The 25,186-nt window shown below is 41.6% G+C and overlaps 1 protein-coding gene and 1 pseudogene across 1 annotated transcript in view; both read right to left on the bottom strand.

Annotated features, from left to right (window-relative positions):
* The window catches only part of NPEPPS (aminopeptidase puromycin sensitive), a 65,478-nt gene extending 55,905 nt beyond the window's left edge, over nucleotides 1-9,573 (bottom strand). Inside the window, exon 1 of the mRNA XM_037149896.2 lies at nucleotides 9,153-9,573. Coding sequence (XP_037005791.1) covers nucleotides 9,153-9,407 — 255 coding nt within the window. The 5' untranslated portion in view covers nucleotides 9,408-9,573. The remainder of the gene's footprint in view (nucleotides 1-9,152) is intronic.
* A 10,078-nt stretch (nucleotides 9,574-19,651) lies between these two features.
* On the bottom strand, nucleotides 19,652-24,610 carry LOC119052603 (40S ribosomal protein S8-like; annotated as a pseudogene).
* Nucleotides 24,611-25,186: the final 576 nt, after the last annotated feature.

Raw genomic sequence — 25,186 nt, 5'->3', positions numbered from 1 at the left:
ACAAACAAGGCCTGCAGAGGCCAGCCAAGCATGTGAGTGCAGTAGGTCAAGTGAAAGGCATGCACAGAGCTGTGCATAAAGGGGAGGGAAAGAAACACTTCTTGGAGCCAACCAATTACTGCTGACCTGAAGAGCAGGCTTGGCGTTGACAGGTCTTCCAATTTTAAAGAAGCCACAAATTCCGATTTCACTTGCAATCTCCTAATTTGTAATTGATAACAACTAACTCAAATTTTCAAAAAAATACTGTGTAGACCAAACGAAACCCATATGGAGGTCAACAGTGCACTGAGACTGCGGAACAGACCACACACCTAGGTAAGGATACAGCAGTAATATAATATCAATTGTATATGTAAGCTACACCTAAGAGTAATAATTTTATTAACAACCCACACATAAATATTATTTTTAACCTAAAATTATCTGACCTATATTATAGACAGAATGTTACTAAGCCTTTATATAACAGAATGTCAAAATCTCTAACACACAAAGTATGGTTCATTATATATTTTGGCTCATTAAAAAAAAAAATCAATCCTGGCCAACGTGGCTCAGTTGGCTGGAGCATCATCACGTATACCAAAAAGTTGGGGGTTTGACTCCCAGTCAGGACACACACCTAGATTGTAGGTTCGATCCCTAGTCGGGGCACATATGGGAGGCAACCAACTGACACTGCTCTCTCACATCTAGGTTTCTCTCCCTCCCTCTCTCCCCTTCCTCTCTCTCTAAAATCAATAAACATTTTTAAATCCTTCTCATAAATCAAATCTTCCTGTTCCTAAACAAATATGGCATTTAATAAACATGTTTTTTTTTAATTTACTTATTTATTTTTAGAGAGAGGGGAAGGAAGGAAGAAAGAGAAGGAGAGAAAATCAATTTGTGGTTGCCTCTCGAGCACACCCTACTGGGAACCTGGCCCATAACCCAGGCATGTGCCCTGACTGGGAATCAAACCAGCAACCCTTTGGTTCGCAGGCCGCCACTGGGTCCACTGAGCCACACCAGCCAGGGCGACATGTTTTAATAAGTGATAATAGTCTATTACAGCATTTATTGCACCAAAACTTTTACATCCTAACTGGCGACTACAGCACTACAGAACAACAACAAAAAAATCTTTGCGTTTACATAAAACGACTTTTTAAAAATTCAGAAACAGCCCTGGCTGGTGTAGCTCAGTGGATTGAACATGGGCCTGCAAACCAAAGGATCGCAGTTTGATTCCCAGTCAGGGCACATGCCTGGGTTGCAGGCCAGTTCCCAGCAGGGGAACCACAGGAGGCAGCCATACATTGATGTTTCTCTCCTTCTCTCCTTCCCCTCCCCTCTAAAGATAAATAAATAAAATCTTTTTTAAAAAAGTTTAAAAAAATCAGAAACAGAGAAATAAAGCATTCACTGGGTGTTCTCCAAAGGGTAAAATGAACCAAAACCTTTCATAGTTTGAAGCTATGCCAACAGAATAATAACTGGTTTAGTTATGCATCTTAATCTTTATCTAGGCAACCATATTTTTATCCATCAGCATCTAGAGTGAATTTAATGGTAGCCAAGCAATTAATCTACCAATGTCAAGATACCTACACAACACTGCATATGCCAATGACACTATATTTATCTCACTACTATTACAACATTATGAGGGAAAGAATACATTTTGGAAAGACACAGTGCACTCACACTGATGTTTCTCCCCCTCTCTTTCTCCCACCTTTCACCTCTCTCTAAAATAAATAAAATCTTAAGGAAAAAAAAAGCCCAGGCTGGTGTGGCTCAACAGACTGAACACTGGCCTATGAACCAAAGGTTCGATTGCCAGTCAGGGCACATTGCCTGGGTTGCGGGCCAGGTCCCCAGTGGGGGGCATGTGAGAGGCAACCAAACATCAGTTTCTCTCCCTGTCTTTCTCCCTTCCCCTCTGTCTAAAAATAAATAAATTAATTAATTAAATATTTTGTTAAAAAAACTTGCCCTGGCTAGTGTGGCTCAATGGATTGAGTGCCAGCCTGGGAACCTGAAGGTTGCCAGTTTGATTCCAAGTCAGGGCACATGCCTGGGTTGCAGGCCAAGTGCCCAGTTAGGAGTTCTCTCCCACATCAATGTTTTTCTCCCTCCCTTTCTCTCCCTCCCTTCCCCCTCTCTAAAAATAAATAAATAAAATCTTTTAAAAAATCTCCACTCAAATGTTAAAAATCAGACAATATAGTCATCTTAGAGATGCATCTTAAACAACTGGATGATCCATAGAAAGTGCCTGTTGCAGCACTCAGTGCCTGATACACAGTAATCACTTAACAGACACTATTAAGGCACATACACAAAGACCAAGATTAAATATGCTTTAATCATAAAGATGTTACTTTGAATATCACCTAACAGTGTTTGCCTAACAAGTATATAAGTGCCTGATCAGAATGATGTAAAATTTATGAACTATGCTATGTCCTATAATACATAGCACTTTGGATATCAGCAAATATACACTGCCCAAGGAAGGTAATTTAAAATATCCGTGTAGACTTAAGCATATGCTTGTTTGACTTCTACACTATAACAATGCTCTTTTTGATGTTTTTCCAACAATAGCACTGACCTGATGATTCTGTATGTGATTTCTCACATATTAACATCATCATGTTCGTGTATATTACCTGTTATGTTCCACTATCAAAAATATAGGTAGTAATGCAAAGGAACTTTAGCATTAAGATCTTAAATTTCCAAGCTCCAAAGAGAGCAAACTATAAAGCAGGCATACAAAATTGTGTTAATAACAAGCTCATTTTCAACTTTTCCATTTGATGCTATTAAAGAATGGAATATTAGCCCTGGTTGGTGTGGCTCAGTGGACTAAGCGCCAGCATGCAAATCAAAGGGTCGCTGGTTTGATTCCCAGTCTGGGGCACATGCCTGGGTTGCAGGCCAGGTCCCCAGTAGGGGGCGCATGAGAGGCAACCACACTTCAAAGTTTCTCTCTTTCTCCCTCCCTTTCCCTCTCTAAAAATAAAAAAGAAAAGAAATGAATGGCACATTAGTGTATTCTTTGTTTCAAATCCAGGGTTAAGTTGTTTTGTAGTTTCACCAGGCTGCACTTCAACAGAACCACAAAGCTAAGGAACAGCTCTGCTGAAGAGGCAGCTTGACCATTTGTAAAAACTTCTTTACAGAAGGTCCCTAAGAGCTAGGCAGGCAGAAATCTGAGACAACTGTTTTTCCTGAATGAGTCTTTACCACAACCACTCAGAAATACATCTTCCATGTACTACGGTAAGACTCAAGAGGTTTCTTTTTCTGATTGCCAAAGTCCTGATATTGTAGTAAAAGGAAATCTCCAGTGCGACAATTCCAAATACCAGTCGGCCTGAAGCTTGAGTCACTTGGCCTAACAAGTATTTCAATCGTTAAAATTTTGCAATAACTGTTGTCTTTGTAGAACAGGGCAATAATTTCTAAAGATAATAAGGAGCAAATAATTGGTAAACACAAGTTGAGCCAAGTTTTGTAACAAAAGAGACATTGAAAAGGGCAAGTTGCAGAAAGTCATAACTACCATTAATGTAAAAATGTTAAACATACAGAACATTGCTATTTACTGTCTGTGGTTATTTACATAAACAGCAAAACTTTTAAACTATGTATAGGAATAATACTTATCTACCTAAAGAGAGCAGTTACCATGGGCGTGTGAGTGGGAAGAGATGGAAGTGGGCTTTAGTGGCCTGTGACATTTCATTTCCCCCACAAAGTCATGCACAGTCTGACTCAAGTGGGCAAAATATTAGTATCTGCTAAATCCAGGTGGCAGGTTACTTTTCCAGATTTCTACAATATGTCCTAATTTAAAATAAAATTTTAAAGTGATCACAAGTGGCCAAATAAACTGAGAACTACATGCTTGTATGATATTCAAGGTGAAGTCTCCAAGGTCTAGAGAACTAATCTCAGTTAACAGCAAAACAGCTACTAGAAGACTCAGCCCTTTGCCACTGACTCACATATAAATTAGAATAAAACTTACTTAACAATAACAGCAGGCTCATTTATGTAGCAAAGTTCAGAAAAGTTTCATAGATAATTTACTACTTAAGACTACATTTATCCAGGTTGTATTGGGCAGTATCAATTATCCAGAAGCAGGAAGTTTAAAAAAAAAGCCTGCATGAAAAGCCAGAAGAGATGATACAAAGTCCATACAATTAAGCTCATACCCTTCATTCAGAAGAGAATCCACCAAACCTTCACTTAGGAATTTCGTTTTAAATTCAAGCAAACTTATTTTAGCTGGTTACTTAGACTCTTCAGGTCAAGTTCAGTAAAATAGGTGAGGGAAGAAAATTTCACAATAGGCAGCAACAAGGCACAATAAGCAGCAAAAAATAATAACCTGAGAGTAAGGAAAACAAACAAAAACTTTAAAGAAGAGATATGAAATTAATAAATCATAATACATAGTTTTGGGTAATCTACCGCTCTAAGTATCAATGACAGACATTAAGAATGATGTCCAGTATTTTTAAAAAGAAAAACAAACCTAGATTATGAAGAATTATAGAATGTTTTAAAATATATTTTAGGAATATTTCCATGCAAATCAGCAAATATTTTAAAAATTCTCAATGACTCAAAGAATAAGCTTTATTTATCTGGAAAATTCACTGCAGAATTCATTGCCAGATGTATTAGATAAGGCTTAAAATAGAAAAGTTTCTTAGGGCTCTGGTTGGTATAGCTCAATGGATTGAGCTCTAGCCAGAAACCATAGAGTGGTTCAATACTCTCTCAGGGCACATGCCTGAGTTATGGACCAGATCTCCAGTAGGGGGTGTGAGAGAGGCAACCAACTGATGTTTCACACACTGATGTTCTTCTCCCTTCCTCTCTCTCTGGGAATAGATAAGGAAAATCTTTAAAAAAAAAAAAGTTTTAGGTGTTTCCTCATAAATGTATTTTAAGAAACAGAATAGCAAATCTGAACAAATTCAAAATGTTATCATCGACTTTCCAATTTAATGTCTTAAGACCATTTAGTGATCTAGCACAATCCTGGACAAGTTATTTTACCATTTTATAAAGTACCAAAAAACTACCAAAATGCCTATAGAAAATATGCAAAATTTGGGCAGAAAATTCCATAACACGGGGTTGACAATAACATACATTCATATGCCAAATTTTAGTCTGCCAAGCAAACTACTCTATTTGTAACTCTCCTGTAAGTGCCAATTTAGTCATCAGGATCATGAATAGTGTTTTGGTAGAGGCCAGGGACTGTCTAGTGTATTTTGACTTCTGGCCTTAAGGGATGAAGTTACTTTCTCCGGCACAGGTGAAACATTTCCGTAAGGAAAAAAAAAACAATTACCGTATAAACCACTATACAATCGGCACAAAAAATTGTGGCTACTCACATGAACTGGTAAACTATTTAAAAATTATCCACAAAGCAAGAATGTCTGAATTTTAAATCGCTACAAAAACCCATTGCTCTCAAATATCCTAATGTAAAGGGAGGAAATAGGAAACATCCCATTTCTCTAGGCCAGTGATTTTCTACCTTTTTCATCTCATGGCACACATAAACTAATTACTAAAATTCTGTGGTACACCAGAAAATATTCTGCTGATCTGACAAAAAAATAGGTACAATTTTGATTCATTCACACTGGACGGCTATTGTAGTGACTGTTGTAATTTTTTAATTTGACAATCTCTAAGAAAAGAGGTCAGTGCCCCTGACTATATAGTCTAGTACTGCATGTTTTAAAAATTCATGCAACACACCAGTGTGTCTGCCACGGCACAGCCATTAAAAATCGCTGCTCTAGGCCCATGATAATACCTTCTCAAAACTTGTTGAATTAAACCACATTCACTTGTGTGAAAGACAACTACTTTTTAAATATTTATTTATTTATTTATTTATTTTAAAAGATTTTATTTCTTTTTAGAGAGAGAAGAAGGGAGAGAGAAAGACAGGGAAAGAAACATCTATGTGTCATCAACTTTTGCATACTCCCTACTGGGGACCTGGCCCGCAACCCAGGCATGTGCCCTGACCGAGAATCGAACAAGTGACCCTTTGCTTTGCAGTCTGGTGCTCAATCCACTGAGCCACACCAGCCAGGGCGGCAACTACTTTTTAAATTAGTGTACACTGACTAATTTCTTTACCTTCCCCAGGAGTCCACGCCCCTAAGGTCAGGTTAAAAATCCACTAAGTTTCTAATACGTAACCTGTACAAATACTCTGGGCTTATCATAAAATTCTGCAACTAAAGCAACCAGGCAACTTGCATACTTTGTGTAATGTGATTCCAACTGTTAGAAAACTGAGCCAGTACCAGTAATAAATCTGGGTTCCTAGCAGTGTAATTTTGTCCCCATTTTTAGATTTCCCCTATAAGATACTACCTAAAGCCACAACTTATTGCTCCAATGCATGGATATCAAAAACATTAACATTTGCTTTTTACTAGTGATGTTGACTTTTTACTAATGTTAATTCGTCTTTATACTTCCAAAGGTGGCAATTCAAATAATTAAAGAGTCCAACTGTCCTTTAATTACACCTGTTAGAATTCACTATAATGCCACCTTTCATTTGTGTTGCCATCTAGCCTGAAAAGGATTTCTGAAAAGAAATGCTTTGAAAATTCATCTTACTAAAAAAAGATTCATTTATTTCCTTGGATCAAATCAACAAGTCCCTGCTAATATAGAGCACATTACCACATGTCCCCTCAATGCCCCAAACCAGTCTTTAAGGATTTCTCATCTCTTTGGAAAAGCAAGTAGGAAAGGGATAAGGAGAAGGACTGGGTTGGCCAAAAGTCCATTTAGTTTTTTCCGTAAAATAAAAGATACATTTTCCATTTACACCAATAACCTTACTGATTTGGGTATTTTGAGTGTATCAGCTTTCTCCTGCTATTGACTTCTAGTGGGTAGAGGCCAAGGGTGCTGCTAAACATCTTCCAATGTGTAAGACAGCCCCACAGCAAAGAATCATTTGGTCAGAATGTCAACAGCACCAAGAAACTTCACAAACCATTTTTGACACGTTTGATTAGTCACAGCACCTTCTCCATACACTGTACAAATCTTTTTCTGTGTGGTTCAGTTGCATTTTTACCTTTCTTGAAACAATAAAGCATAGTATGCCAAAAATGTTGTGTATCTTCTTCCATCTTCAATATTAAATGGCTGCACAAAAATTCACCAATTTTGATTAAGTTTTTTTTCATGCACGCTGATTATGTACAGCTGTCACAATACATTCTAACAAAATTGCTTAGCATAAAGTTAAAGACAACTAAGCACTACTAGAGCTATCATATGAAAAAAACTAAACAACTTTTTGGTCAGCGCAATACATCACTGCTTGCTGTTCTATCCCAACGCTTAAGTAAAACTGTCACTTCCTCATAAAACAATCACTGAAAAATCTTTACTGACCATTTTTTCTGAAAAATTTCCTTAAATATATATCTCTCTCAGAATTCTGAACCTATTGTGCCAAAACATGAGGTAAAGAAACAAATGATTTTTTTAAATGTTAGTCTTTTCCCATAATGCGAACTCATTCATCACTAGGTCCTTCTTCCTTTGCCAAGTCACAAGACACACTACTGTTTACGATCCCTCCCATCTGCCCCCTGCCAATATATACCAAACACTCTAGTCACTTGGCTTAAACAAACACTGTCTCCCAAATAACCTTCTGAAATCCTAATTTAGACCTCAGACGCATTCATCCTGATTCATAAATTTTAATGGAAAAATTCTAAATCACCTGACTTTCACAGGGTTAAGTTTTGCCTTTTGATGAGGCCAGACCCTAGAGCCTTCATGCTTTCACACAAGTACCCCAAATCTGACAGCATATTTTTTAATTCTGCACTTTCAGACATATTTTTAATCTGAGTGCTCAGCTTTCAAAGACAACTGCCAACTTTCAATTCATTCAAACACCAGTCTACATTTCTTTCATTTCACTGCTACATACACACCCTGTTCTTTTAGGTTGAGGCCTACTGATTTTTCCTCCTGCCTGCAGTGGAAAGAAAAATGAAACAAAATGTTTTTAGCATCATTCTTTCCCCAGATAACTGCTAAACAGTTCCCACTTTTCATTACAGATCTCACATAACATATAATATGGTATCACAAATGTCTACTGTTCAGGACTTTTGTAGGGCATCAATATTAATGGTCTCCAAAATCAAGCAGTCCTTCAGATAACGGGGTGAGGGGAGGTGGGGAGAGCATGATTCACCAAAAACTGCAATGAAGAGTAATGGAATATTTTCACCAGTGGTATGCTAAAACTAATAGCTTCTTTCAGGGGAGGGTACTGCTAAGCAACCATCGCTATAGCAATAAACCCACCTGCTTCAAAGGCTGCAAAACTAGAAGATGGAAGGAAAAGGAGAGATGGGGTCCTCCCTCTGCTTCTCTAGGGGTTAGCAGAGAATCAAGTCACTGCTGCACTGTCACTTGAGGAGAAGGGGAGGGGGGAGGGGCGGATCATCCTGGAAACCCAGCCCCTGGGCTGGAGCAGGCGGGGAGAACTCAGCCAGGCTGCCCGGGATTAACATTCTCCTCACCCTCTCCCCCCTTCTAGAATCTGCCCTCCTCGCTAAGGCCCAGCGGCCGGAGGAGTCCCCGATGACCGCCCCTTCCAATGTGTCCTCCGTGGGGCGTAGGTAGAAGCATAGAACAGAACGGAGTCAGGAGGCTGAGACAGAGCGTGGACTCCGATGACCCCTCTGGCCTCTCCCAACACGCTCCAGCCTCTCCCAAAACACTACCAAGCCCGGAAGGGCCAGGGGTCAGTGGAAATGCCCCACACAGGTGTGCCTGCCCCGGAGGGGCGCCAGGTCCCGGCCTGCCGGCTTCCGCAGCGCTCCCCGCAGCGCGGCCCGCGTCCCAGCCCAGCAGAGCAGAGCACACCAGCCCGGGAGCCCCACGGCTGCCCCAGAGGGGCGCGCCCGTCCCGGAGCCAGCCTCCCCGGTCCCAGGCCCACAGCGCCCAGGCCCTCCCGCCAGCCCGCCCTGCCGACGGGCCCCCAGCCTAGCCAGCGGGCGCGGCCTAACTGCTTGCTCCGCAGCTCGCCCCCGGCGCCCGAGGGTCGCCGTACCTGGGCGGCGGCCTCCAGCTTGCCCTCGAAGGTGAAGTCCAGCAAGTCGGGTTTGAGGCAAAGACTGTAGTTGATGGGGGAGACATCAGTAGGCAGCCTCTCGAAGGGCCTCTTCTCTGGCATCGCGGCGAGGCCCAGGCTGTGGAGGCGGCGGCGGCAAGAGGAGCGGCTGAGGAGAAGGAGGAGGGGAGGAGGCGGAGGGCCGAGAAAGAGCAGGCGGCGAGCGAGAGAGGGGGCGGCGGCTGCCAGCCACATCCACTGAGCGCGGGCGACTGTCTGAGGAGAGCGACCAGGGAGTCTGGGGGGGCTGGGGAGAGACCCAGCCCGAACGCCAGGGGCCAGGAGGGAGTCAATGCGGGCGGGTTGACTGCCTACGGGGAAGGGGGCGGAGGGGAGGGCAGGGGAGGAGGGCCTGGAGGGAGGGAGCGAGGGAGGGAGGCGGTGGCAGCGGAGGCAGCAGCGTGCGCGGCCCCGCCAGCCGGGCGCGCCCCCGCTGGTGTGTGCACGCGCGTCGGGACAGGGGCGGAGCGCGAGGCCGCGGCTGGCGCGACGGAAGGGCTCAGGTTCGCAGGCGCGATCTGTGGGCTGGACGCGCTGGTCGACGCTGCACCTGTCGGCGTCGCTGGGTAGAAGGGAAAGCCTTTTAGAAGGAAGCTGTGGGGAAGGATTTGAGAGGGATTTGAGGAGCAGAGGGAAAGGTGTGAGGCCTCCGCCCCAGCTGCCTTTGGAAATTGAAGCCGAGCTAGTTGGTCAGCGCAGACAAGGTTGAATGTTAAAATATCAACTCAGAGCAAAACCGTAAAATAGATTTGTACCTCCAGAACAGTGGAAGGCCATAACCAGAGGCTCTTTAGCCATAATTATTCCTATTATAAGTAGCAAGGGGATGACATGAAAAAATTAGAAAACCTTTAGTAATCAACGTTACTTAAACCAGTGCTATTAGGACCTTTGAGGGAGTGATTTCAAAAGTTAGATTTTTGTTTCTATGTTTTAATGTTGAAAATGAGATATGTTTTATCTTTTTCCATTTTCATTTTTGTTTTGTTTTTTAAAAATACCAATTGTGACCTCTCAAAAGGTAGAGTAGCTGTGGCTCCCTTATTTCTGTAGCTATCTTGCACATTGAGATATATACATATTTTTAAATAAAGATATATGTTAATTATATACAAACCAGTATATATTTTAAAATACTTTAAAGTATTAAGGGTAAGGAGATTTATCTATAATCCTAATATGCCTTTGTAAAGCTTTCTCATGTAGAAACCGTTAATTTCCAAACTCAGTAACGAAGGCACTGAACCAGCACTGTACAATAGAAATATAACATGAGCCAACTAGCTTTAAATTTTATAGTAGCCACATCAAAAATCTAAAAAAGGAAAAAGGAAACAGATAACATTGATATATCTTGTTTAACCTGACGTATCCAAAATACTATCATTTCAACATGTAGTCAATGTAAAGATATTAACAATATTTTTTCTGTACTAAGGCTTTGAAACCCAATGTGTTTACATTTACAACACATCTCAATTCCAACTAGCCACATTTGGGATGTTCAATAGACCCATGTGTCTAGTGGCTATTGTATTAGCACAGTCTGGGACACAGGGCTTGCTTGCCCTCTTCATCCTCTGAATCCTACATCCCTTTTTCTTTAAAAGATTTTATTTATTTATTTTTAGAGAGGGGGAGGGAGAAAGAAAGGTTTTGAAACATCCATGTGAGAGAGAAACAGTGATTGGTTGCCTCTCTTGTACAGACCAAACCCACAACCCAGTTATGTGCCTTGACTGGGAATCGAATCAGTGACCTTTTGCTTTGTGGGATGATGCCCAACCAACTCAGCCATGCCAGCCAGGGCCCTACATAACTTTTAAGACAGACTGAAAACCTGTAGTCCTCGACTTCTAGCTAAGATGGAGGCCGTAGGTAGACACACTATGCCTCCTCACACAACCAAAATAAGGACAACAATTTAAAACCAAAAAACACACAGTACTGACAGAAAATTGAACTGCAGTGAAGTCCAACAAACAAGGAGTTAAAGTAGACACATTCATCCAGACCAGTAGGAGGGGCGGAGTAGGGGAACCAGGACAGAGAGGGCTCACGGCAGGGTAGCTGGCGGACCCCAAGCGTGCAAAGCAGCAGTTGGCGAACCCAGTGAGGCAGCAGGTTGTAGAGGGGCACGGCGATAAGGTCCCACATTCGCATGTAGATAAACCAGGGGAAAGCAGGAAGTGAGATAGACCACACAACCCAGGGGAAATAAAGCCCTCGTGGGGAAATAAAGCCTCAAAACTACGATTGAAAACACCTGTGGGGGTTGAGATGCCAGGAGAGACTTCCAGCCTCACAGGAGAGTTCATTGGAGAGACCCACAGGGTCTTAGAACAAACACAAGCCCACCCACCCAGGAACCAGCACCAGAAGGGCCCAGTTGGCTTGTGGGGAGCAGAGGAAGTGACTGAAACCCGACAGAGAGTAGAGCAAGCACCATTCATTGTTCCCTCTCAGACCCCTGCCCCACATACAGCATCACAACCCACCCAGGTGAACACCTAAGGCTCCGCCCCTCACTACCTAACAGCGGGTCAAGACAAAGAAAGAATGGCCCAAATGAAAGAATACATTAAAGCTCTAGAAAAAATACAACTAAGCAAAGAAGAGATAGCCAACCTACCAGACACACAGTTCAAAACACTGGTAATCAGGATGCTCACAGAATTGGTTGAATTTGGTTGCAAATTAGAGGGGAAAATGAAGGTTACACTAAGTGAAATAAAGAAAAATGCACAGGGAACCAATAGTTATGGGAAGGAAACTGGGACTAAAATCAATCGAGTGGACCAGAAGGAAGAAAGAAACAACAAACCAGAACAGAAGGAAGAAACAAGAATTCAAAAAAGTGAGGAGGCTCAGGGACCTCCAGGACATCTTTAAACATTCCAAGATCCAAATCATAGGGGTACCAGAAGGAGAAGAGGAAGAGCAACAGGTGAAAAAGTTATTTGAACAAATAATAAAGGAGAACATCCCCATTCTGGCAAAGGAAATAGACTTCCAGGAAGTCCAGGAAGCTCAGAGAATCCCAAAGAAGTTAGACCCAAGGAGGAACACACCAAGGCACATCATAATTACATTAGCCAAGATTAAAATAAAGGAGAGAATCTTAGAAGCAGCAAGAAAAAAAGGAGACAGTTACCTACAAAGGAGTTCCCATAAGACTGTCAGATAATCTCTCAAAAGAGACCTTACAGGCAAGAAGGGGCTGGAAAGAAGTATTCCAAGTCATGAAATCCAAAGACATACATCCAAGATTGATCTATCCAGCAAAACTTTCATTTAGAATGGAAGGGCAGATAAAGTGCTTCTCAGATAAGGTCAAATTCAAGGAGTTCATCATCACCAAGCCCTTATTCTATGAAATGTTAAAGGGACTTATCCAGGAAAAAGAAGATAAAAAACACGTACAGTAAAATGACAGCAAACTCACAATGATTAACAACCACACCTAAAACAAAAACAACAACAAACTAAGCAAACACCTGGAACAGGAACAGAACCACAGAAATGGAGATCACATGGAGGGTTAGCAACAGGAGAATGGGAGGGGGAGAGAGGGGGGAAAAGGTGCAGAGAATAAGTAGCATAGATGGTAGGTAGAAAATAGACAGGGGGAGGGCAAGAATATTATGGGAAATGTAGAAGCCAAGAACTTATAAATATGACACATGGACATGAACTAAAGGTGGGGAATGTGGGTAGGAGAGGGTGTGCAGGGTGGAGGGGAGTGAAGGGGGAAAATGGGACAACTGTAATAGCATAATCAATAAAATATATTTTTTAAAAAACCTGCAGTCCTTTCATACTAACATGTGAGATGGGGCCTTTTTTAAACGGTTGCATTTCTATGGCTGCTTCTTGGTCATAGAAATAATAATAGAGTAATAATGTAATTAAAATAATTGAATAATAATGTATTGAGTGTTTGCTAAACACTTTTCAAGTATTAACTCATTTAATCCTTTCAGCAACTCTAGTGAGTGGGTACCATTATCCCATTTTACAGATGACAAAACAGGCACACAGATTTAGTGATTTGCCCAAGGCCATAGCTAATAATTAGGATCCAGCCTTTCCCTCACCCCTCTCCTGGAAAAATTTGCAACAGTTTTTCTATTTTTATAAGTCTCCAGTTTTGTTTTATTCTTTTTTTAAAAGATTTTATTTACTTATTTTTAGAGAGAGGGGAAGGGAGGGAGAAAGAGAGAGAAACATCAATGTGTGGTTGCCTCTCATGTGTCCCCTACTGAGGCCCTGGCCCACAACCCAGGCACGTGCCCCAATTGGGAATCAAACTGGTGACCCTTTGGTTCGCAGGCTGATGCTCAATCCACCGAGCCACTCTAGCTTGGGCATGTTTTATTCTAATATATCTGTATCTCAGTCTTCTTTAAAAGTTTTCTTTTGAAAAAAGACTTTATTTATTTATTTTTAGAAAGAGGGGATGGGAGGGAGAGAGAGAGACAGAAACATCGCTGTGCAGAAAATACATCAATTGGTTGCCTCTCGCATGCCCCCAACTGGAGACCTGGCCTGCAACTGAGACATGTGCCCTGACCAGGAGTCAAACCCACAACCTTTCAGTTTGCAGGCCAGCACTCAATCCACTGAGCCACACCAGCCAGGGCAAAGAGTTACTTTCATTATGCAAGAACCCATAAGGCTCTCTTTTGTCTGGTAAAGAAAATTCAATTTATAACCACTTAAGGCTCTCCATGAACTATCCTCACCATTTTCTCAGATTTGTTTCTTCTTGTTCTGTAGTATAGATTCTCCAGCCTTAGCAAGCTAACGTGTTTACCATTGGGCCCTCATTGCTTGTCCATTCTCTCTTTTCTACCATTGCTTCATGCATTGCTGGAAAGACCTGATCCTGTCAGCAAATCATGCCCCTCCCTTCCTTTAAAACTCATGTTTCCCAGGTAGTTTTCACTGACTAACTCCACCCAACCCTTTCCCATCAGCTCCCAAGTACTGGCTTTTGCTGATTTGTTTGTACTTGTTTCTTTTGTTCTGTAGTTGTATTTTTAATTTGTTTTTATGTGGCTATCTTTTCAAGACGTACCGCTAGCAAGAGATTGATTTCTAATTATTTTACAACTGTCAGGACGGAACCCTGTACAAAGTACAACTCAGTCGTTATTGACCTAACTAACCAATTGACCAGGAAAGAATGTCTTACCAGTCTGTAGCCTTTCCTGCATTGCAGATGTATGCCCCACTATGCAAACCTAAGACTAGAATCAACCTTCTTTTATAAAATCACAGAAAGTGATTTTTAAGACCAAAGCCAAAAATACTTCAGAGCCATAGACTTCATGGCAGCAGTACTTGTGACCTGCTGAGGAAAAAGAGAAGCTAAATTGGCCCCATCCCTAGTCCCGTGACCCAAGAGGTTCCAACGCAGCAAGTTAAGAGTAAAGTCAGCCTACTGCCTACAACTTCATGTAGGGAATTTTAGTTCCCATACAGTCCCATAAGCAAAGACTAGCTAACAGTATCACATATGCTCAAGGCAGGCTTCCGTGGAATAACTGAAATGAAGAACACGAGTACTCCTGGAAATTCATTTCCCTCAGAGGGGAGGGACGGTTGGGAGATGGGGTGGAAAAAGGTGAAAGGATTGTGCTGGCCTGTGTGACTAAGTTGGTTGGAATGTTGTCCTGTAAACCAAAAGTGAACAGGTTGGATTTCTGGTCAAGGCCCATGCCTCGTTGCGGTTCAGACAGCTTTGATGTTTCTCTCCCTCTCTCCGTCCTTCCCCTCTCTCCAAAATCAAAAAGCTTGTCCTTGAGTGAGGATTAAAAAAAAAAAAGGTGAAAGGATTAAGAAGTATGAACTGATAGTTACAAAATAGCCATGGGTCTGTAAAGCACAGCATATGGAATATAGCCAATAATATTGTAATAACTATGTGTGGTGCCAGGTGAGTACTGAAAATATTAGGGGGAACGCTTTGTAAACTATATGATTGTCTAACTACTATGCTGAACAACTGACACGAATATGAAATAATACTGAATGTAAACTGTAATTGAACCACCCCCTCAAAATAGCAAGGTTTAACTATGACTGGTGTGGATCAGTGGACTGGGTGTCAAACCAAATGATCACCAGTTCCATTCCCAGTCAGGGCACATACCTGAGTTATCGGCCAGGTCCCCAGCTGGGGGCTTGCAAGAGGCAACCAATTGATGTTTCTCTGGCAAGTTGATGTTTCCTTCAACTCTCTTTCTCCCTTCCTTCCCCTCTCTTTAAAAATAAATAAAATCTTAAAAAAATAAATAAATAAAATTAAAAAAAAAGAACTAGGGTTGAACTTGTCCTGTACTTAGACTGTGGTGGTTGTCGCACAGCTCTGTGAATATGCCCCAAACCAAACATTACATGGGAGAATTTTCATGGTATGTGAATTTTGTTTCAATCAACATGTTTGAGAAATAAAATAAAATTCTGGTGGATACCCAATACTATAATATGATGATATTAGGTCCAATATACAGTCTTTGACTTAAAAAACCATTTCATCTCTCCCCATGGCACTTCAGAAGGAGTGGGGAAGTCAGTAGTGGGTCAAGGTCATTAGCTCTGCCTCTAACAGATGTCTAGGCTTCTCTATGCAAGCTGAAAAACCTATGCAGGTTGTACACTTCAATAAAAAGTTAAGAAAAAAATTAATCAGTCATTCTACTCTTAGGCACTTTTGTCTTTAGTTTTCAAGCGCTAGTCTGAGTCTGATCACACAGTCCCAATTTTATCACCTGGTCATGCATGACCTAGAGCAAGTCTTACGAGTTTCTCTGCTTCAGTCTCCCTATTTGTAGAGCAGGTACGGTGCATGATGCATGATTTTCTTTTTTAAAAAAAGTATTATTATACCTGTTGTTTGGGGATTTCTATTAAAAGGGGGGCTATCATGTCCTTAACGTCAGAATGGCCTTTATAGCAAGAGTGGTAGATAAAGAGTTGCTATAAAGGATATACAAAGCAAATTATTGAAAGAGAGGTTTCAAAGCAAAGAGAATGTAAAGGAGTTGGCTTAGGGAGCCACAACATTCAGGCAGAAGAGAAAGACACACTGGCGGTGAGACATTAAAAAGGGAAGGTAAAGATGTAGAAGAGTTTGGAAGTTATAAAACCCACCACATTAGATGAAATAAAGCATTACTGCTACTATTTAGCCTCCCTGACTCAGAAATTGTCTTCAGTGTCAGTTTCAAGAGTGGAAATTAGAACTCTAATTTCACTAATGTGAATCTTACATGCACAAGATGGTAAAGAGGTTCCAAAAGCCAGCAACACAGAAAGCTAGAGAGCAATCCATAGCAAGCTGATGCCCCAAGATCCCAACCTCCACTCTTCTGTGACTTCAAATGGCTGTTGGGATGACCATTAGACATGGTAGATGGAATGTTGCCTACCTGTGTTCTTTGTGAAAATGAGGTAGATTAATTCCATGTGATTTAAAATGTATTCTCTCCTGGAAAATTACTGTGATGTAGCTGGTGATATATGTGTGTGTGTATATATCTATGTGCACATATATGTATATAAATATATATATTTGAAGTTGGCAATATGACACTATATGCATCCAAATATGGCCAAAGAGAGGTCCTCAGAGTTCAAAGAGTTTTATTACTCTTAGTATCTTTCCATCAGGAAGCAGAAAAAGTCAGAAATTTCCACCTGTCTTACTTCCTTTCTAGCTTTTTTGCCCCTCCCTTTTTATTTCAGTACTTTTGCTTCCTTTTTCATAATTACTACCCCAAGATTATGTACAAATACCAAACGACTGGCAACAACATGACTAAACTCAGGTCCATTGCTGATAACCTTGAAATTGAGACAAACCTGTCTGGCTACCCTCTTATGAAGGTTTAGCCACCAGAGTCTTGCAGAACATGAGTTAGGGAGTAAAGCCAACACCCCCTGCTGCAAGCATGAATGTGTATGTCTGTATCTGATGCACGGGTCTCTGGAATACTGCTACATTCCTTCTGGAAACCCCAAGCTTTAAAGGTTTTCATTCTGAAATTGACTTAGCAATGATGTTGTCTTGACTTCAAATAAAAAAGAAAAAAAAGCGAGGGGCTGAACCAGCCCAGTAGAGTAGCCAAGAGGATTAGAAATCTCAGAAGCTTGGCAACAATGAGATGGCCTCAGTTTCTCCACTCTTGGCTCTATTTCTGTTTGCTTTTTAAATCCTCGACAAGAAGAATTTATATCAGAATTAGTTCTCACTCAATCAATACCTGACCCCAAGCCCAGTGAAGAGAATAATTTTCAACCTCCATCCAACCCTAGGTTAAGGGTCAGGTGAAGAAAGAGACCTAAGACATTAAGCCCTGCCAACTTGGTGAAGTCACATCTTCCAGGGTGTTATTTTATGAAAGCAATTTGCGTTGGAGTTCTAGCCACATATCTTAAATAACAGTGGATGAAAATCTTTCCACTGCCAACCTCCCTAATTTGCATAGGAGTTCAGATTAATAAACATTTGAAAAGCATAGGAGAAGCTAGAAATTGGCTTGCAGCCTGCTTCTGCACAGGGCTGAACTGAGAGTCATCTCCTCCCCAATAAACAAATAATGCTGGAGCTGAAGAGAGACTGTAAGGTAATCATCAGGGACCGTTCCATTTGCAGATAGTCCACGTTTTCTAGGGAACAGTCTCAGTATGGAGGCTGGCCCTTGGATCTGGTGCCCTGTTTTTAAATGAAACCTAGATGGTAACATCTCTGTTTTGTGAATTGACTCAAGAAGAAACCAAAGAGACAAAAGCAATTCAAACTGCTTAGATTCTTTAGTCCTGAGAAGCTGTACCCTCAGACTTCCAGACATGGTCTATTTTAGTTCAAAGTGGGATCACACTGTATAAAATATACATTCGCTGAGAATGAAGTGCATAGCACAGATATCCTAGGGAGCAGACATCAGGAATTAGGACATGAAAAAAAGGACAAAACTCTTTAGGCAAACAGGCCCAATTCAGACACTCAAGAGAGATACTTTTCCTGCCCCAAACCTACGTTAACTATGAAGTGGGAGCCACAGTTTTAGGAATTCTGCGTTACAGAACCCTGAACTCTTACTGGGCCCTATCCTAATGCGTCTTTGTGCCAAGAGATGCCAAAATATGACAGCTTTCTTAAAAAATATTTTATGTATTTATTTTTAGAGATAGAGGAAGGGAGGGAGAAAGAAAGGGAGAGAGACACTGAGGTGTGAGACAGGAATAGATCAGTTGTCTCCCGCACACCCCTGACCAGGGACCTGGCTTGCAACCCAGGCATGTGCCCTGACCAGGAGGCAAACTGGCAACCTTTTGGTTTGCATTCCAGCACTCAATCCATGGAGCCACACTAGCCAGGGCTAAGATATGACATCTTTCTTTAGCCCTCTGTGATTCATTACTGTCTCATCTCAGTGTAAGAGGATGTCAATATGTGGAAGGGAGGGTGACAGGATCAAAGGACTGGAGGAGGTGTAGGGGAGAAAAGTCACTATTTTACAGAAAGTGTCATTGTTAATGTCTGATGGGGTCAATCAGTTTCTTTAGTTCGTGAGCCCCTTTTATTTTTTCTAAGGATGAGAACACTATAGTTCTACTCTGGTTGGGTTCAGACTTGAATTTTACAAATTGCAGTCTCCAAAGCAGACACATTTCATCCTCCTAATCAAGGGATTAAAATAGTAATTTCTTTTAAGACCTATGTTTTTTCCATAACTGCCCCCCCCTTGGTAAAGGGACAGAGAAGCCCAATATGCCATGTTACAAACACTAGGATTCAAACTTAAATGTTGAAATTAGGCATCGTAAGCTTAAATGAGTCCCATTTGCTTTGTTCTTTTTAATTATTGTAACAAGGGGCTTCAAATAAAAGAGGATCAAAAACTGACACAGGGCAGAGAGAGAAGCAGTTATTTGCCCAAGGTTAACTGAAAACCAGTGTCTAGAGCCACGATGAGAAGGATTTCTAACTCCCAGTCCTGTCTCTTCTCCACATATCCTTGCAGTTGGAGGTAGCTGTCAGAGGACAGGTGTTGAAATATTAGGGGGACTACTGGTCCTAGGTCTCACCAGACAGTCCTGGTCTCACATTATTCCCCCAGTGTTGTCATAGCTATGTACCTGTCCTGGAAATGCCAATATCCCAACTTTTGAGTGTCAAGAAAATGAAAGAAGAATTGTGTGCCCGAGAGTCAAAGCAAAGAGGGCACATAAGAGCCAGTGCCAGGGCCCAGTAACAGGAAGGAGACAGAAAGATCCGATTGCTAGAACGACCAGTCAGCTCAGGTGAGGGTAATAGAATCCCATGCTGCAGAACATCAGCCGAAGCTGAAAAGAATGCCCTCTCCATGGCATTCTTTCTAAAAACAGACTCCGAGCGACACTGCTGCTTTCAACCCGCTTCTGGAGCACTAGTATCCCAGCTTCCGTTTGACGTAGGCTTCCTTCCACCTTGGAGATCTGACACAGCGTGACGGGTCCTATAAAACAGAACCGCGGGGATAACCCTTTAGTGAAAGGGGTGGGGAAGAACTTCATTAGAACAAAATACATTTTCATGTATTTTGAAGTCCTCAAATGGCTTTACAAAGTCAGGTCTGTTCATCCCTAAGAATAGCAAACCTAGCCAGAGAAACGAGTTCTCTAGGTCCACCAATCCATACGGTTAATCTGGGCTCTGAGCCCCCAGGTGAATAAACTTTAGAGATTGGATTGAAGTGTCCTCTTTATTTAGTACAAGCAATCCATTGTAACTCTAAAATGGAAATATGTTTAAATGTTTCCCAAGTATTTTCCAGTGTGAAAGGGAGAGTGGAAATCCATGGAGCAGAAGAAAGGTTCAGGTCTTCTCCTTGTACGATGACCATTGCTAACCTTGTAATTCCATGTGGTAACCCTATATAAATACACATTCTCATCAGCCAGGCGGGGCCTCTTGTTCTACAAGGTAGGCCAAGTAATTCTCCCCTAGGGTTGCCAGATAAAGTACAGAACACCTAGTTGTATTTGATTTTCAGGGAAACAGTAAATACTGTTTTAGCATAAATACGTCTCAAATATTTCATGGGACATGCTCATACTAAAAATATGCAATATTTGGAGAGGAATCCTAATAGTAAAAATTATTCATTGCTTATCTAAAATTCAAATTTTATCGAGCATCTGGTATTTTTTATTAGCTAAGTCTGCCCAGCCCACCAGTAGGCTGCTTTCCGGTTTTGAAGATGGCAGCCAGTGGATTTTGAACTGTTTGATTATAGAAAAAAGAATTTTAAATAGCTTTGTGTGTTTGCAAAACTCTTTTTCTTGAGTGCTGGTTGGCACTCTGTCCTGCTTAGTTTCTTAGGCTATGGAAACCCTTAAAATACCCCCTTTGTTTATAATTTTTGTATATCCCAGGGTGTTAACTTTAGTGGAAAACTGGATAGTTTAATATCAACTGGCTCCATAAAGTAATCAACTTGTCTCTTCAGAGAGTTCAAATGCTTTAAATACTTTTTCCGAGATTAAATACCCAGGTCCAAACCAGGGCGGAGATTGTGCCATGTTTTATAAGAGAAATTGCTTTGAGAGCGATGTTGGCAAGATTGTGTGCAGTAGCAGCCAAATGCTGATCTACCACACTGGGAAACCAACGGTGGGTTTTTATTTCTTTCTTTCACTGCTGTTACTATATTAATATAGTTTTAGCATTTCCACTCGCCGGCAACTGATGCAGTTAGGCATTGCAGACCTGATTCTGCCGCTCCTGTACACATCAACTCTTAACCATTTTAATGGGGGAGGAAAAGAAACTACTGTGAAGAATAACTATTCACAGGATTTTCATCAAGGAGTTTCTCGAGAGAATCTCACATTTTAACATAACTCAGGAGGGAATCATTTCCATAATTATCAATAATTTGGTCCTTTAGAAAAATCATCTCTTCTTCCTTGTTTCTTAAACACGTATTGAGTGCTACTAGTGTGCACTACTCACTGTGTGTATTTTTTATACAACATAATGTTTTTGATCTACACATGTTATGTATATCAGTAGTTCATTCTTTTATATTGCTGAGCAGTGTTTTTGGGATTATACGGCATTTTTTAAAAGAACAATAAACACCTTTATTGCATCTTCATTGCATGAGCTAAGGTTAGGAGGGAGGAGGATTATTTGCCTTCCTGGACCTTTTTTTTTTTTTTGTCTTTTTAGAGAGAGAGAGAGAGAAAGAAACATCGATTGATTGCCTCTCACACGCCCCCAGCTGGGTACATGGAGCACAACCCAGGCGTGTGCCCTGACTGGGAATCAAAATGGCGGCCACCTTTCGGTTTGCAGTACAACACTCAACCCACTGACCTACACCAGTCAGGGTGCCTTCCTGGGCCTTGATTTTTTTCGGGTAGAACCCCAGCTCCCTACCCTCTACGTAGCCTTCTGCTTGGCCACACTGGGCTGGTCTTGGAGCCATGCAGGCAAGAACCTTGTGATGCTGGATGTCCTCCTACAGAAGACTGCTGATTTTTGGTATTTTTTTCCCTTTATCACATATCCACTGATGTTTACAAAGATTTTATTTATTCACTTTTGCAGAGAGGGGAAGGAATGGAGAAAGAGAAGGAGAAAAACATCGATGCGTGAGAGTACATCAATTGGTGGCCTCTCAAATGCACCCAGCTAGGGACCTGCCCCACAACCCAGGCATGTACCCTGACCAGGAATCAAACTGGCAACCTTTTGATTTGTAGGACGGTGCTCAACCCACTGAGCCACACCAGCCAAGTCTATTTCTTCTGTCGGTTTTGTTTGCTTATTTGTTTATTTACTCATTTGTTTAAGACCTCGGTCTCCTCAGGAATCAGCTCGGTCCCCTCCCTGCAGCCCAGGGGCAGTGCGTAGTGGGACTCACACCACTTCCCAGCAGTACGATGTGCTGGCAATAAGCATGAGGCAGTTCTTTGCTAGAGTCTTGGTGAGGACCAGCTCATTGTTGGATATGTGTAGACATCAATAATCCTTGTTTTGTGTGTGTAACACTCGAAGCCCTGGGAGAAGTTGCCCACGTTCAGCCTCAAGGCACAGCTCTTCTCGCTGCCCCCCGGCATGAATGCTGCGTGTTTGCGGTGGGGGCCAGTCGTAGTGTTGGCAGCGGGGTCAACACTAAGCTCATATTTTCCCTTCTCGTGGCAGGGTTTTCTCCTGCCCCTGGTTTTGGGGCACTTGTGCCAGTTGTCCCAAGAGATGCCCACAGCTCAGCAGCGACTGGAAAGAGGACTATACTGCAATTTATTCATTTCCTTATTGATGATCATTTATGTTATTTCCAGTTTGGGAGTATAATAACTAAGGCTATCCATGAGCGTTCTTGTACAATTTTATAGATATAAAATTTCTCATTTTCTCAGGCCCAGGAAGAAATGAAAATGGCTTCATTTCTCTTTGGACATGCTTAAGAACAGAATTGCTGGATCATAGGCTAAATCGATACTTAACCTTGTTAAAACCTGCCAAACACTTCTCCAACGTGGTTCTACCACTTGACACTCCCACCAGCAACCTATGCGAGTTCCATTTTTTTTCCACCTTCATCAACACTTGGAATTGTTAGTCCTTTTTAGTCTTTCCAGTGGATGTGAAATAGCATCTCCTGGTGGTTTTACTTACCTATTTCTTATCCTCACCTGAGGATATTTTTCATTGTTTTTAGAGAGAGGGGATGGGAAAGAGGGAGAGAGAGGAACATTGACATGAGAAAGAAACATCGATTGGTTGCCTTCCACATGCACCCAGACCAGGGATGGAAACCGCAGCCTAGGTATTTGCCTTGACCGGAAATTCGACCAGCAACCTTTTAGTTATGGGACTAGCTACGGTTTCTTATGGTTTCAGTTTGCATTTCCCTGATGATTACAGATGTTGAGCATTGCCACAGGTTGGGTTCCTTTGGAAGCCAACTCTGAGAAGGAGATTTAGTTGGCAGGAGGTTTTCTAGGGAGTGAGCTTTGACTGTACACCTATAAAAGCAGAGATCGAACCACATCAGGCACAGGCGGGAGATAAATTGTGATACAGTCTCAAAGGCCTCAGCTGACCCTATAAAGAGCACTGAAACTGGGATGATCATTTAAAGAAAAATGAAGTCAGCCTCTGCTGGTGTGGCTCGGTGGGCTGAGCGCCAGCTTGCAAACTGAAAGGTGGTAGGTTCCATTCCCAGTCAAGGCACATGCCTGGATTGTGGGTCAGGTCCCCAGTTGGGGGTGTGTGAGAGGCAACTGACTAATGTTTCTTTCCCTTTTTTCTCCTTCCTTTTCCCTTGTTCTAAAAATAAATTAAAATTTTTTTAATAAATTTTTTTAAAAAGGAAGGAAATCTTCACTCTCTCAAGATAAAACCAAAGGATGATTATAATAATAAGACAGCAAATCTTCTCAAAACACTCTCTTCTCCTTCTTTCTCAATGGTCAATGCTTCACACACGGGACAATTATTTGAAGCTTCTCTCCCAACTGGCCCCTATTCTCCTGTCTCCTCCCTTCCTTCCTTTACCCATCATCTCTTTCTCCCTCATCCCCAAATATTCTGATACAATTCTTCTCATTTTTCCTATAAATATCTGTGTTTTTCTTTTTTTCATTTTTTTATTTAATTATTTTTCAAGTACAGTTTTCTGTCTTTTACTCCCTTCCCAGCTGACCCCACCCCGTGCTCCCCACCTCCCTCCCATTTCCACCCCCCTTAGCTGTTGTCCATGTGTCCTTTATACTAATTCCTCTAAATCCCTCCACTTTTCCTCCTGAAATTCCCTCCCCTTTCCCCTCTGGTCACTGTCTCCCCCCCCCCCGTTCTCTATTTCAGTGTCTTTGTTTTTATTTTGCTTGCTTGTTTGTTTTGTTGTTTAGCTTCCTGTTAAAGGTGAGATCATATGGTATTTGTCTTTCAACACCTGGCTAAATATCTGTCTTTTTCAATGTAAATTCAATTAAAGCTGTATTTCATTTTCTCCAGGATCCAGTGTCCTCATTTTATTGATCTAGCAGCAAAACATTCTTCTTGCCTTGTGGAAGAGAGAAAGGTTGTGAAAACTCAGACTTACTCTATTTCCTCCCATCATATCAAGAACTAACTTTAGACAGATAGATAGATCTTCCCCCCACCTGCATTCACCTGTTTCCCTAGGCTGAATATCTAGAAATAAAACTCTGGATCAAAGATGGACATTTTTAAAGGTTCTTAATACGCATTGAAAAACTGTCCTCCAGAATGTTCCAATTTACAATGTACACTCCTTTCAGAGGTATATGAAGATACCTGCTTTCCCACCCTCCAGTATTACTAGCTTCGTTTTCTTTTCTTCTTGATTCGGTAGGTCAAAGTGGTACTTCATTGCTATTTGTTTTCCATTTCTTTGATTTCTCATTAGGAAGAATTTTTTTTCACTGTGGCCATATTTATTGCTTTGGTGGGCTGGTGTACACTTTACACTAAGCATTCTTTCACTTATTCCCCAAATACTACACGGAATAGATATTATTTTAATTTTGGAAAACTGAGCAATGTGTGAGTTAAATGACCTGCCTGGGGTCTCAGTGCCAGAACCCAGGGCAGCCTGACTCAGAACAGGCCCTCTCTCCCTTCTCAACACTTGGTCTTCCCAGGGTCTCGTTCTGTGAACTCCAGAGCTGATGTGATGTAACTAGAATGGAACAAGACAAGGAGGAAGAGAGCTTGAGTTTCTGTTCAGCTCACCCCTAACAGGTGGTGCTAACATGGTCCACTAAAGAGCAGATGAGTTTCCATCACCTGTTTCATTTAACCATTAAGAACTATTAAAAGACATTTTCTCTTGATGATCCTCAGAATTTCCTGACTTTCCAATAGTGCCGCCCAAATCCTTTCCCTAGAAACTTTAGGTGTTGGAGTAAGGTATATAAATGTCAAATTACTATGATGTACACCTGAA

This window comes from Artibeus jamaicensis, unplaced genomic scaffold (assembly GCF_021234435.1).
Source record: "Artibeus jamaicensis isolate MK-2021 breed Jamaican fruit bat unplaced genomic scaffold, CSHL_Jam_final contig_1998, whole genome shotgun sequence".
NCBI lineage: Eukaryota > Metazoa > Chordata > Mammalia > Chiroptera > Phyllostomidae > Artibeus > Artibeus jamaicensis.
This window is presented reverse-complemented; position numbering and strand designations above follow the sequence as displayed.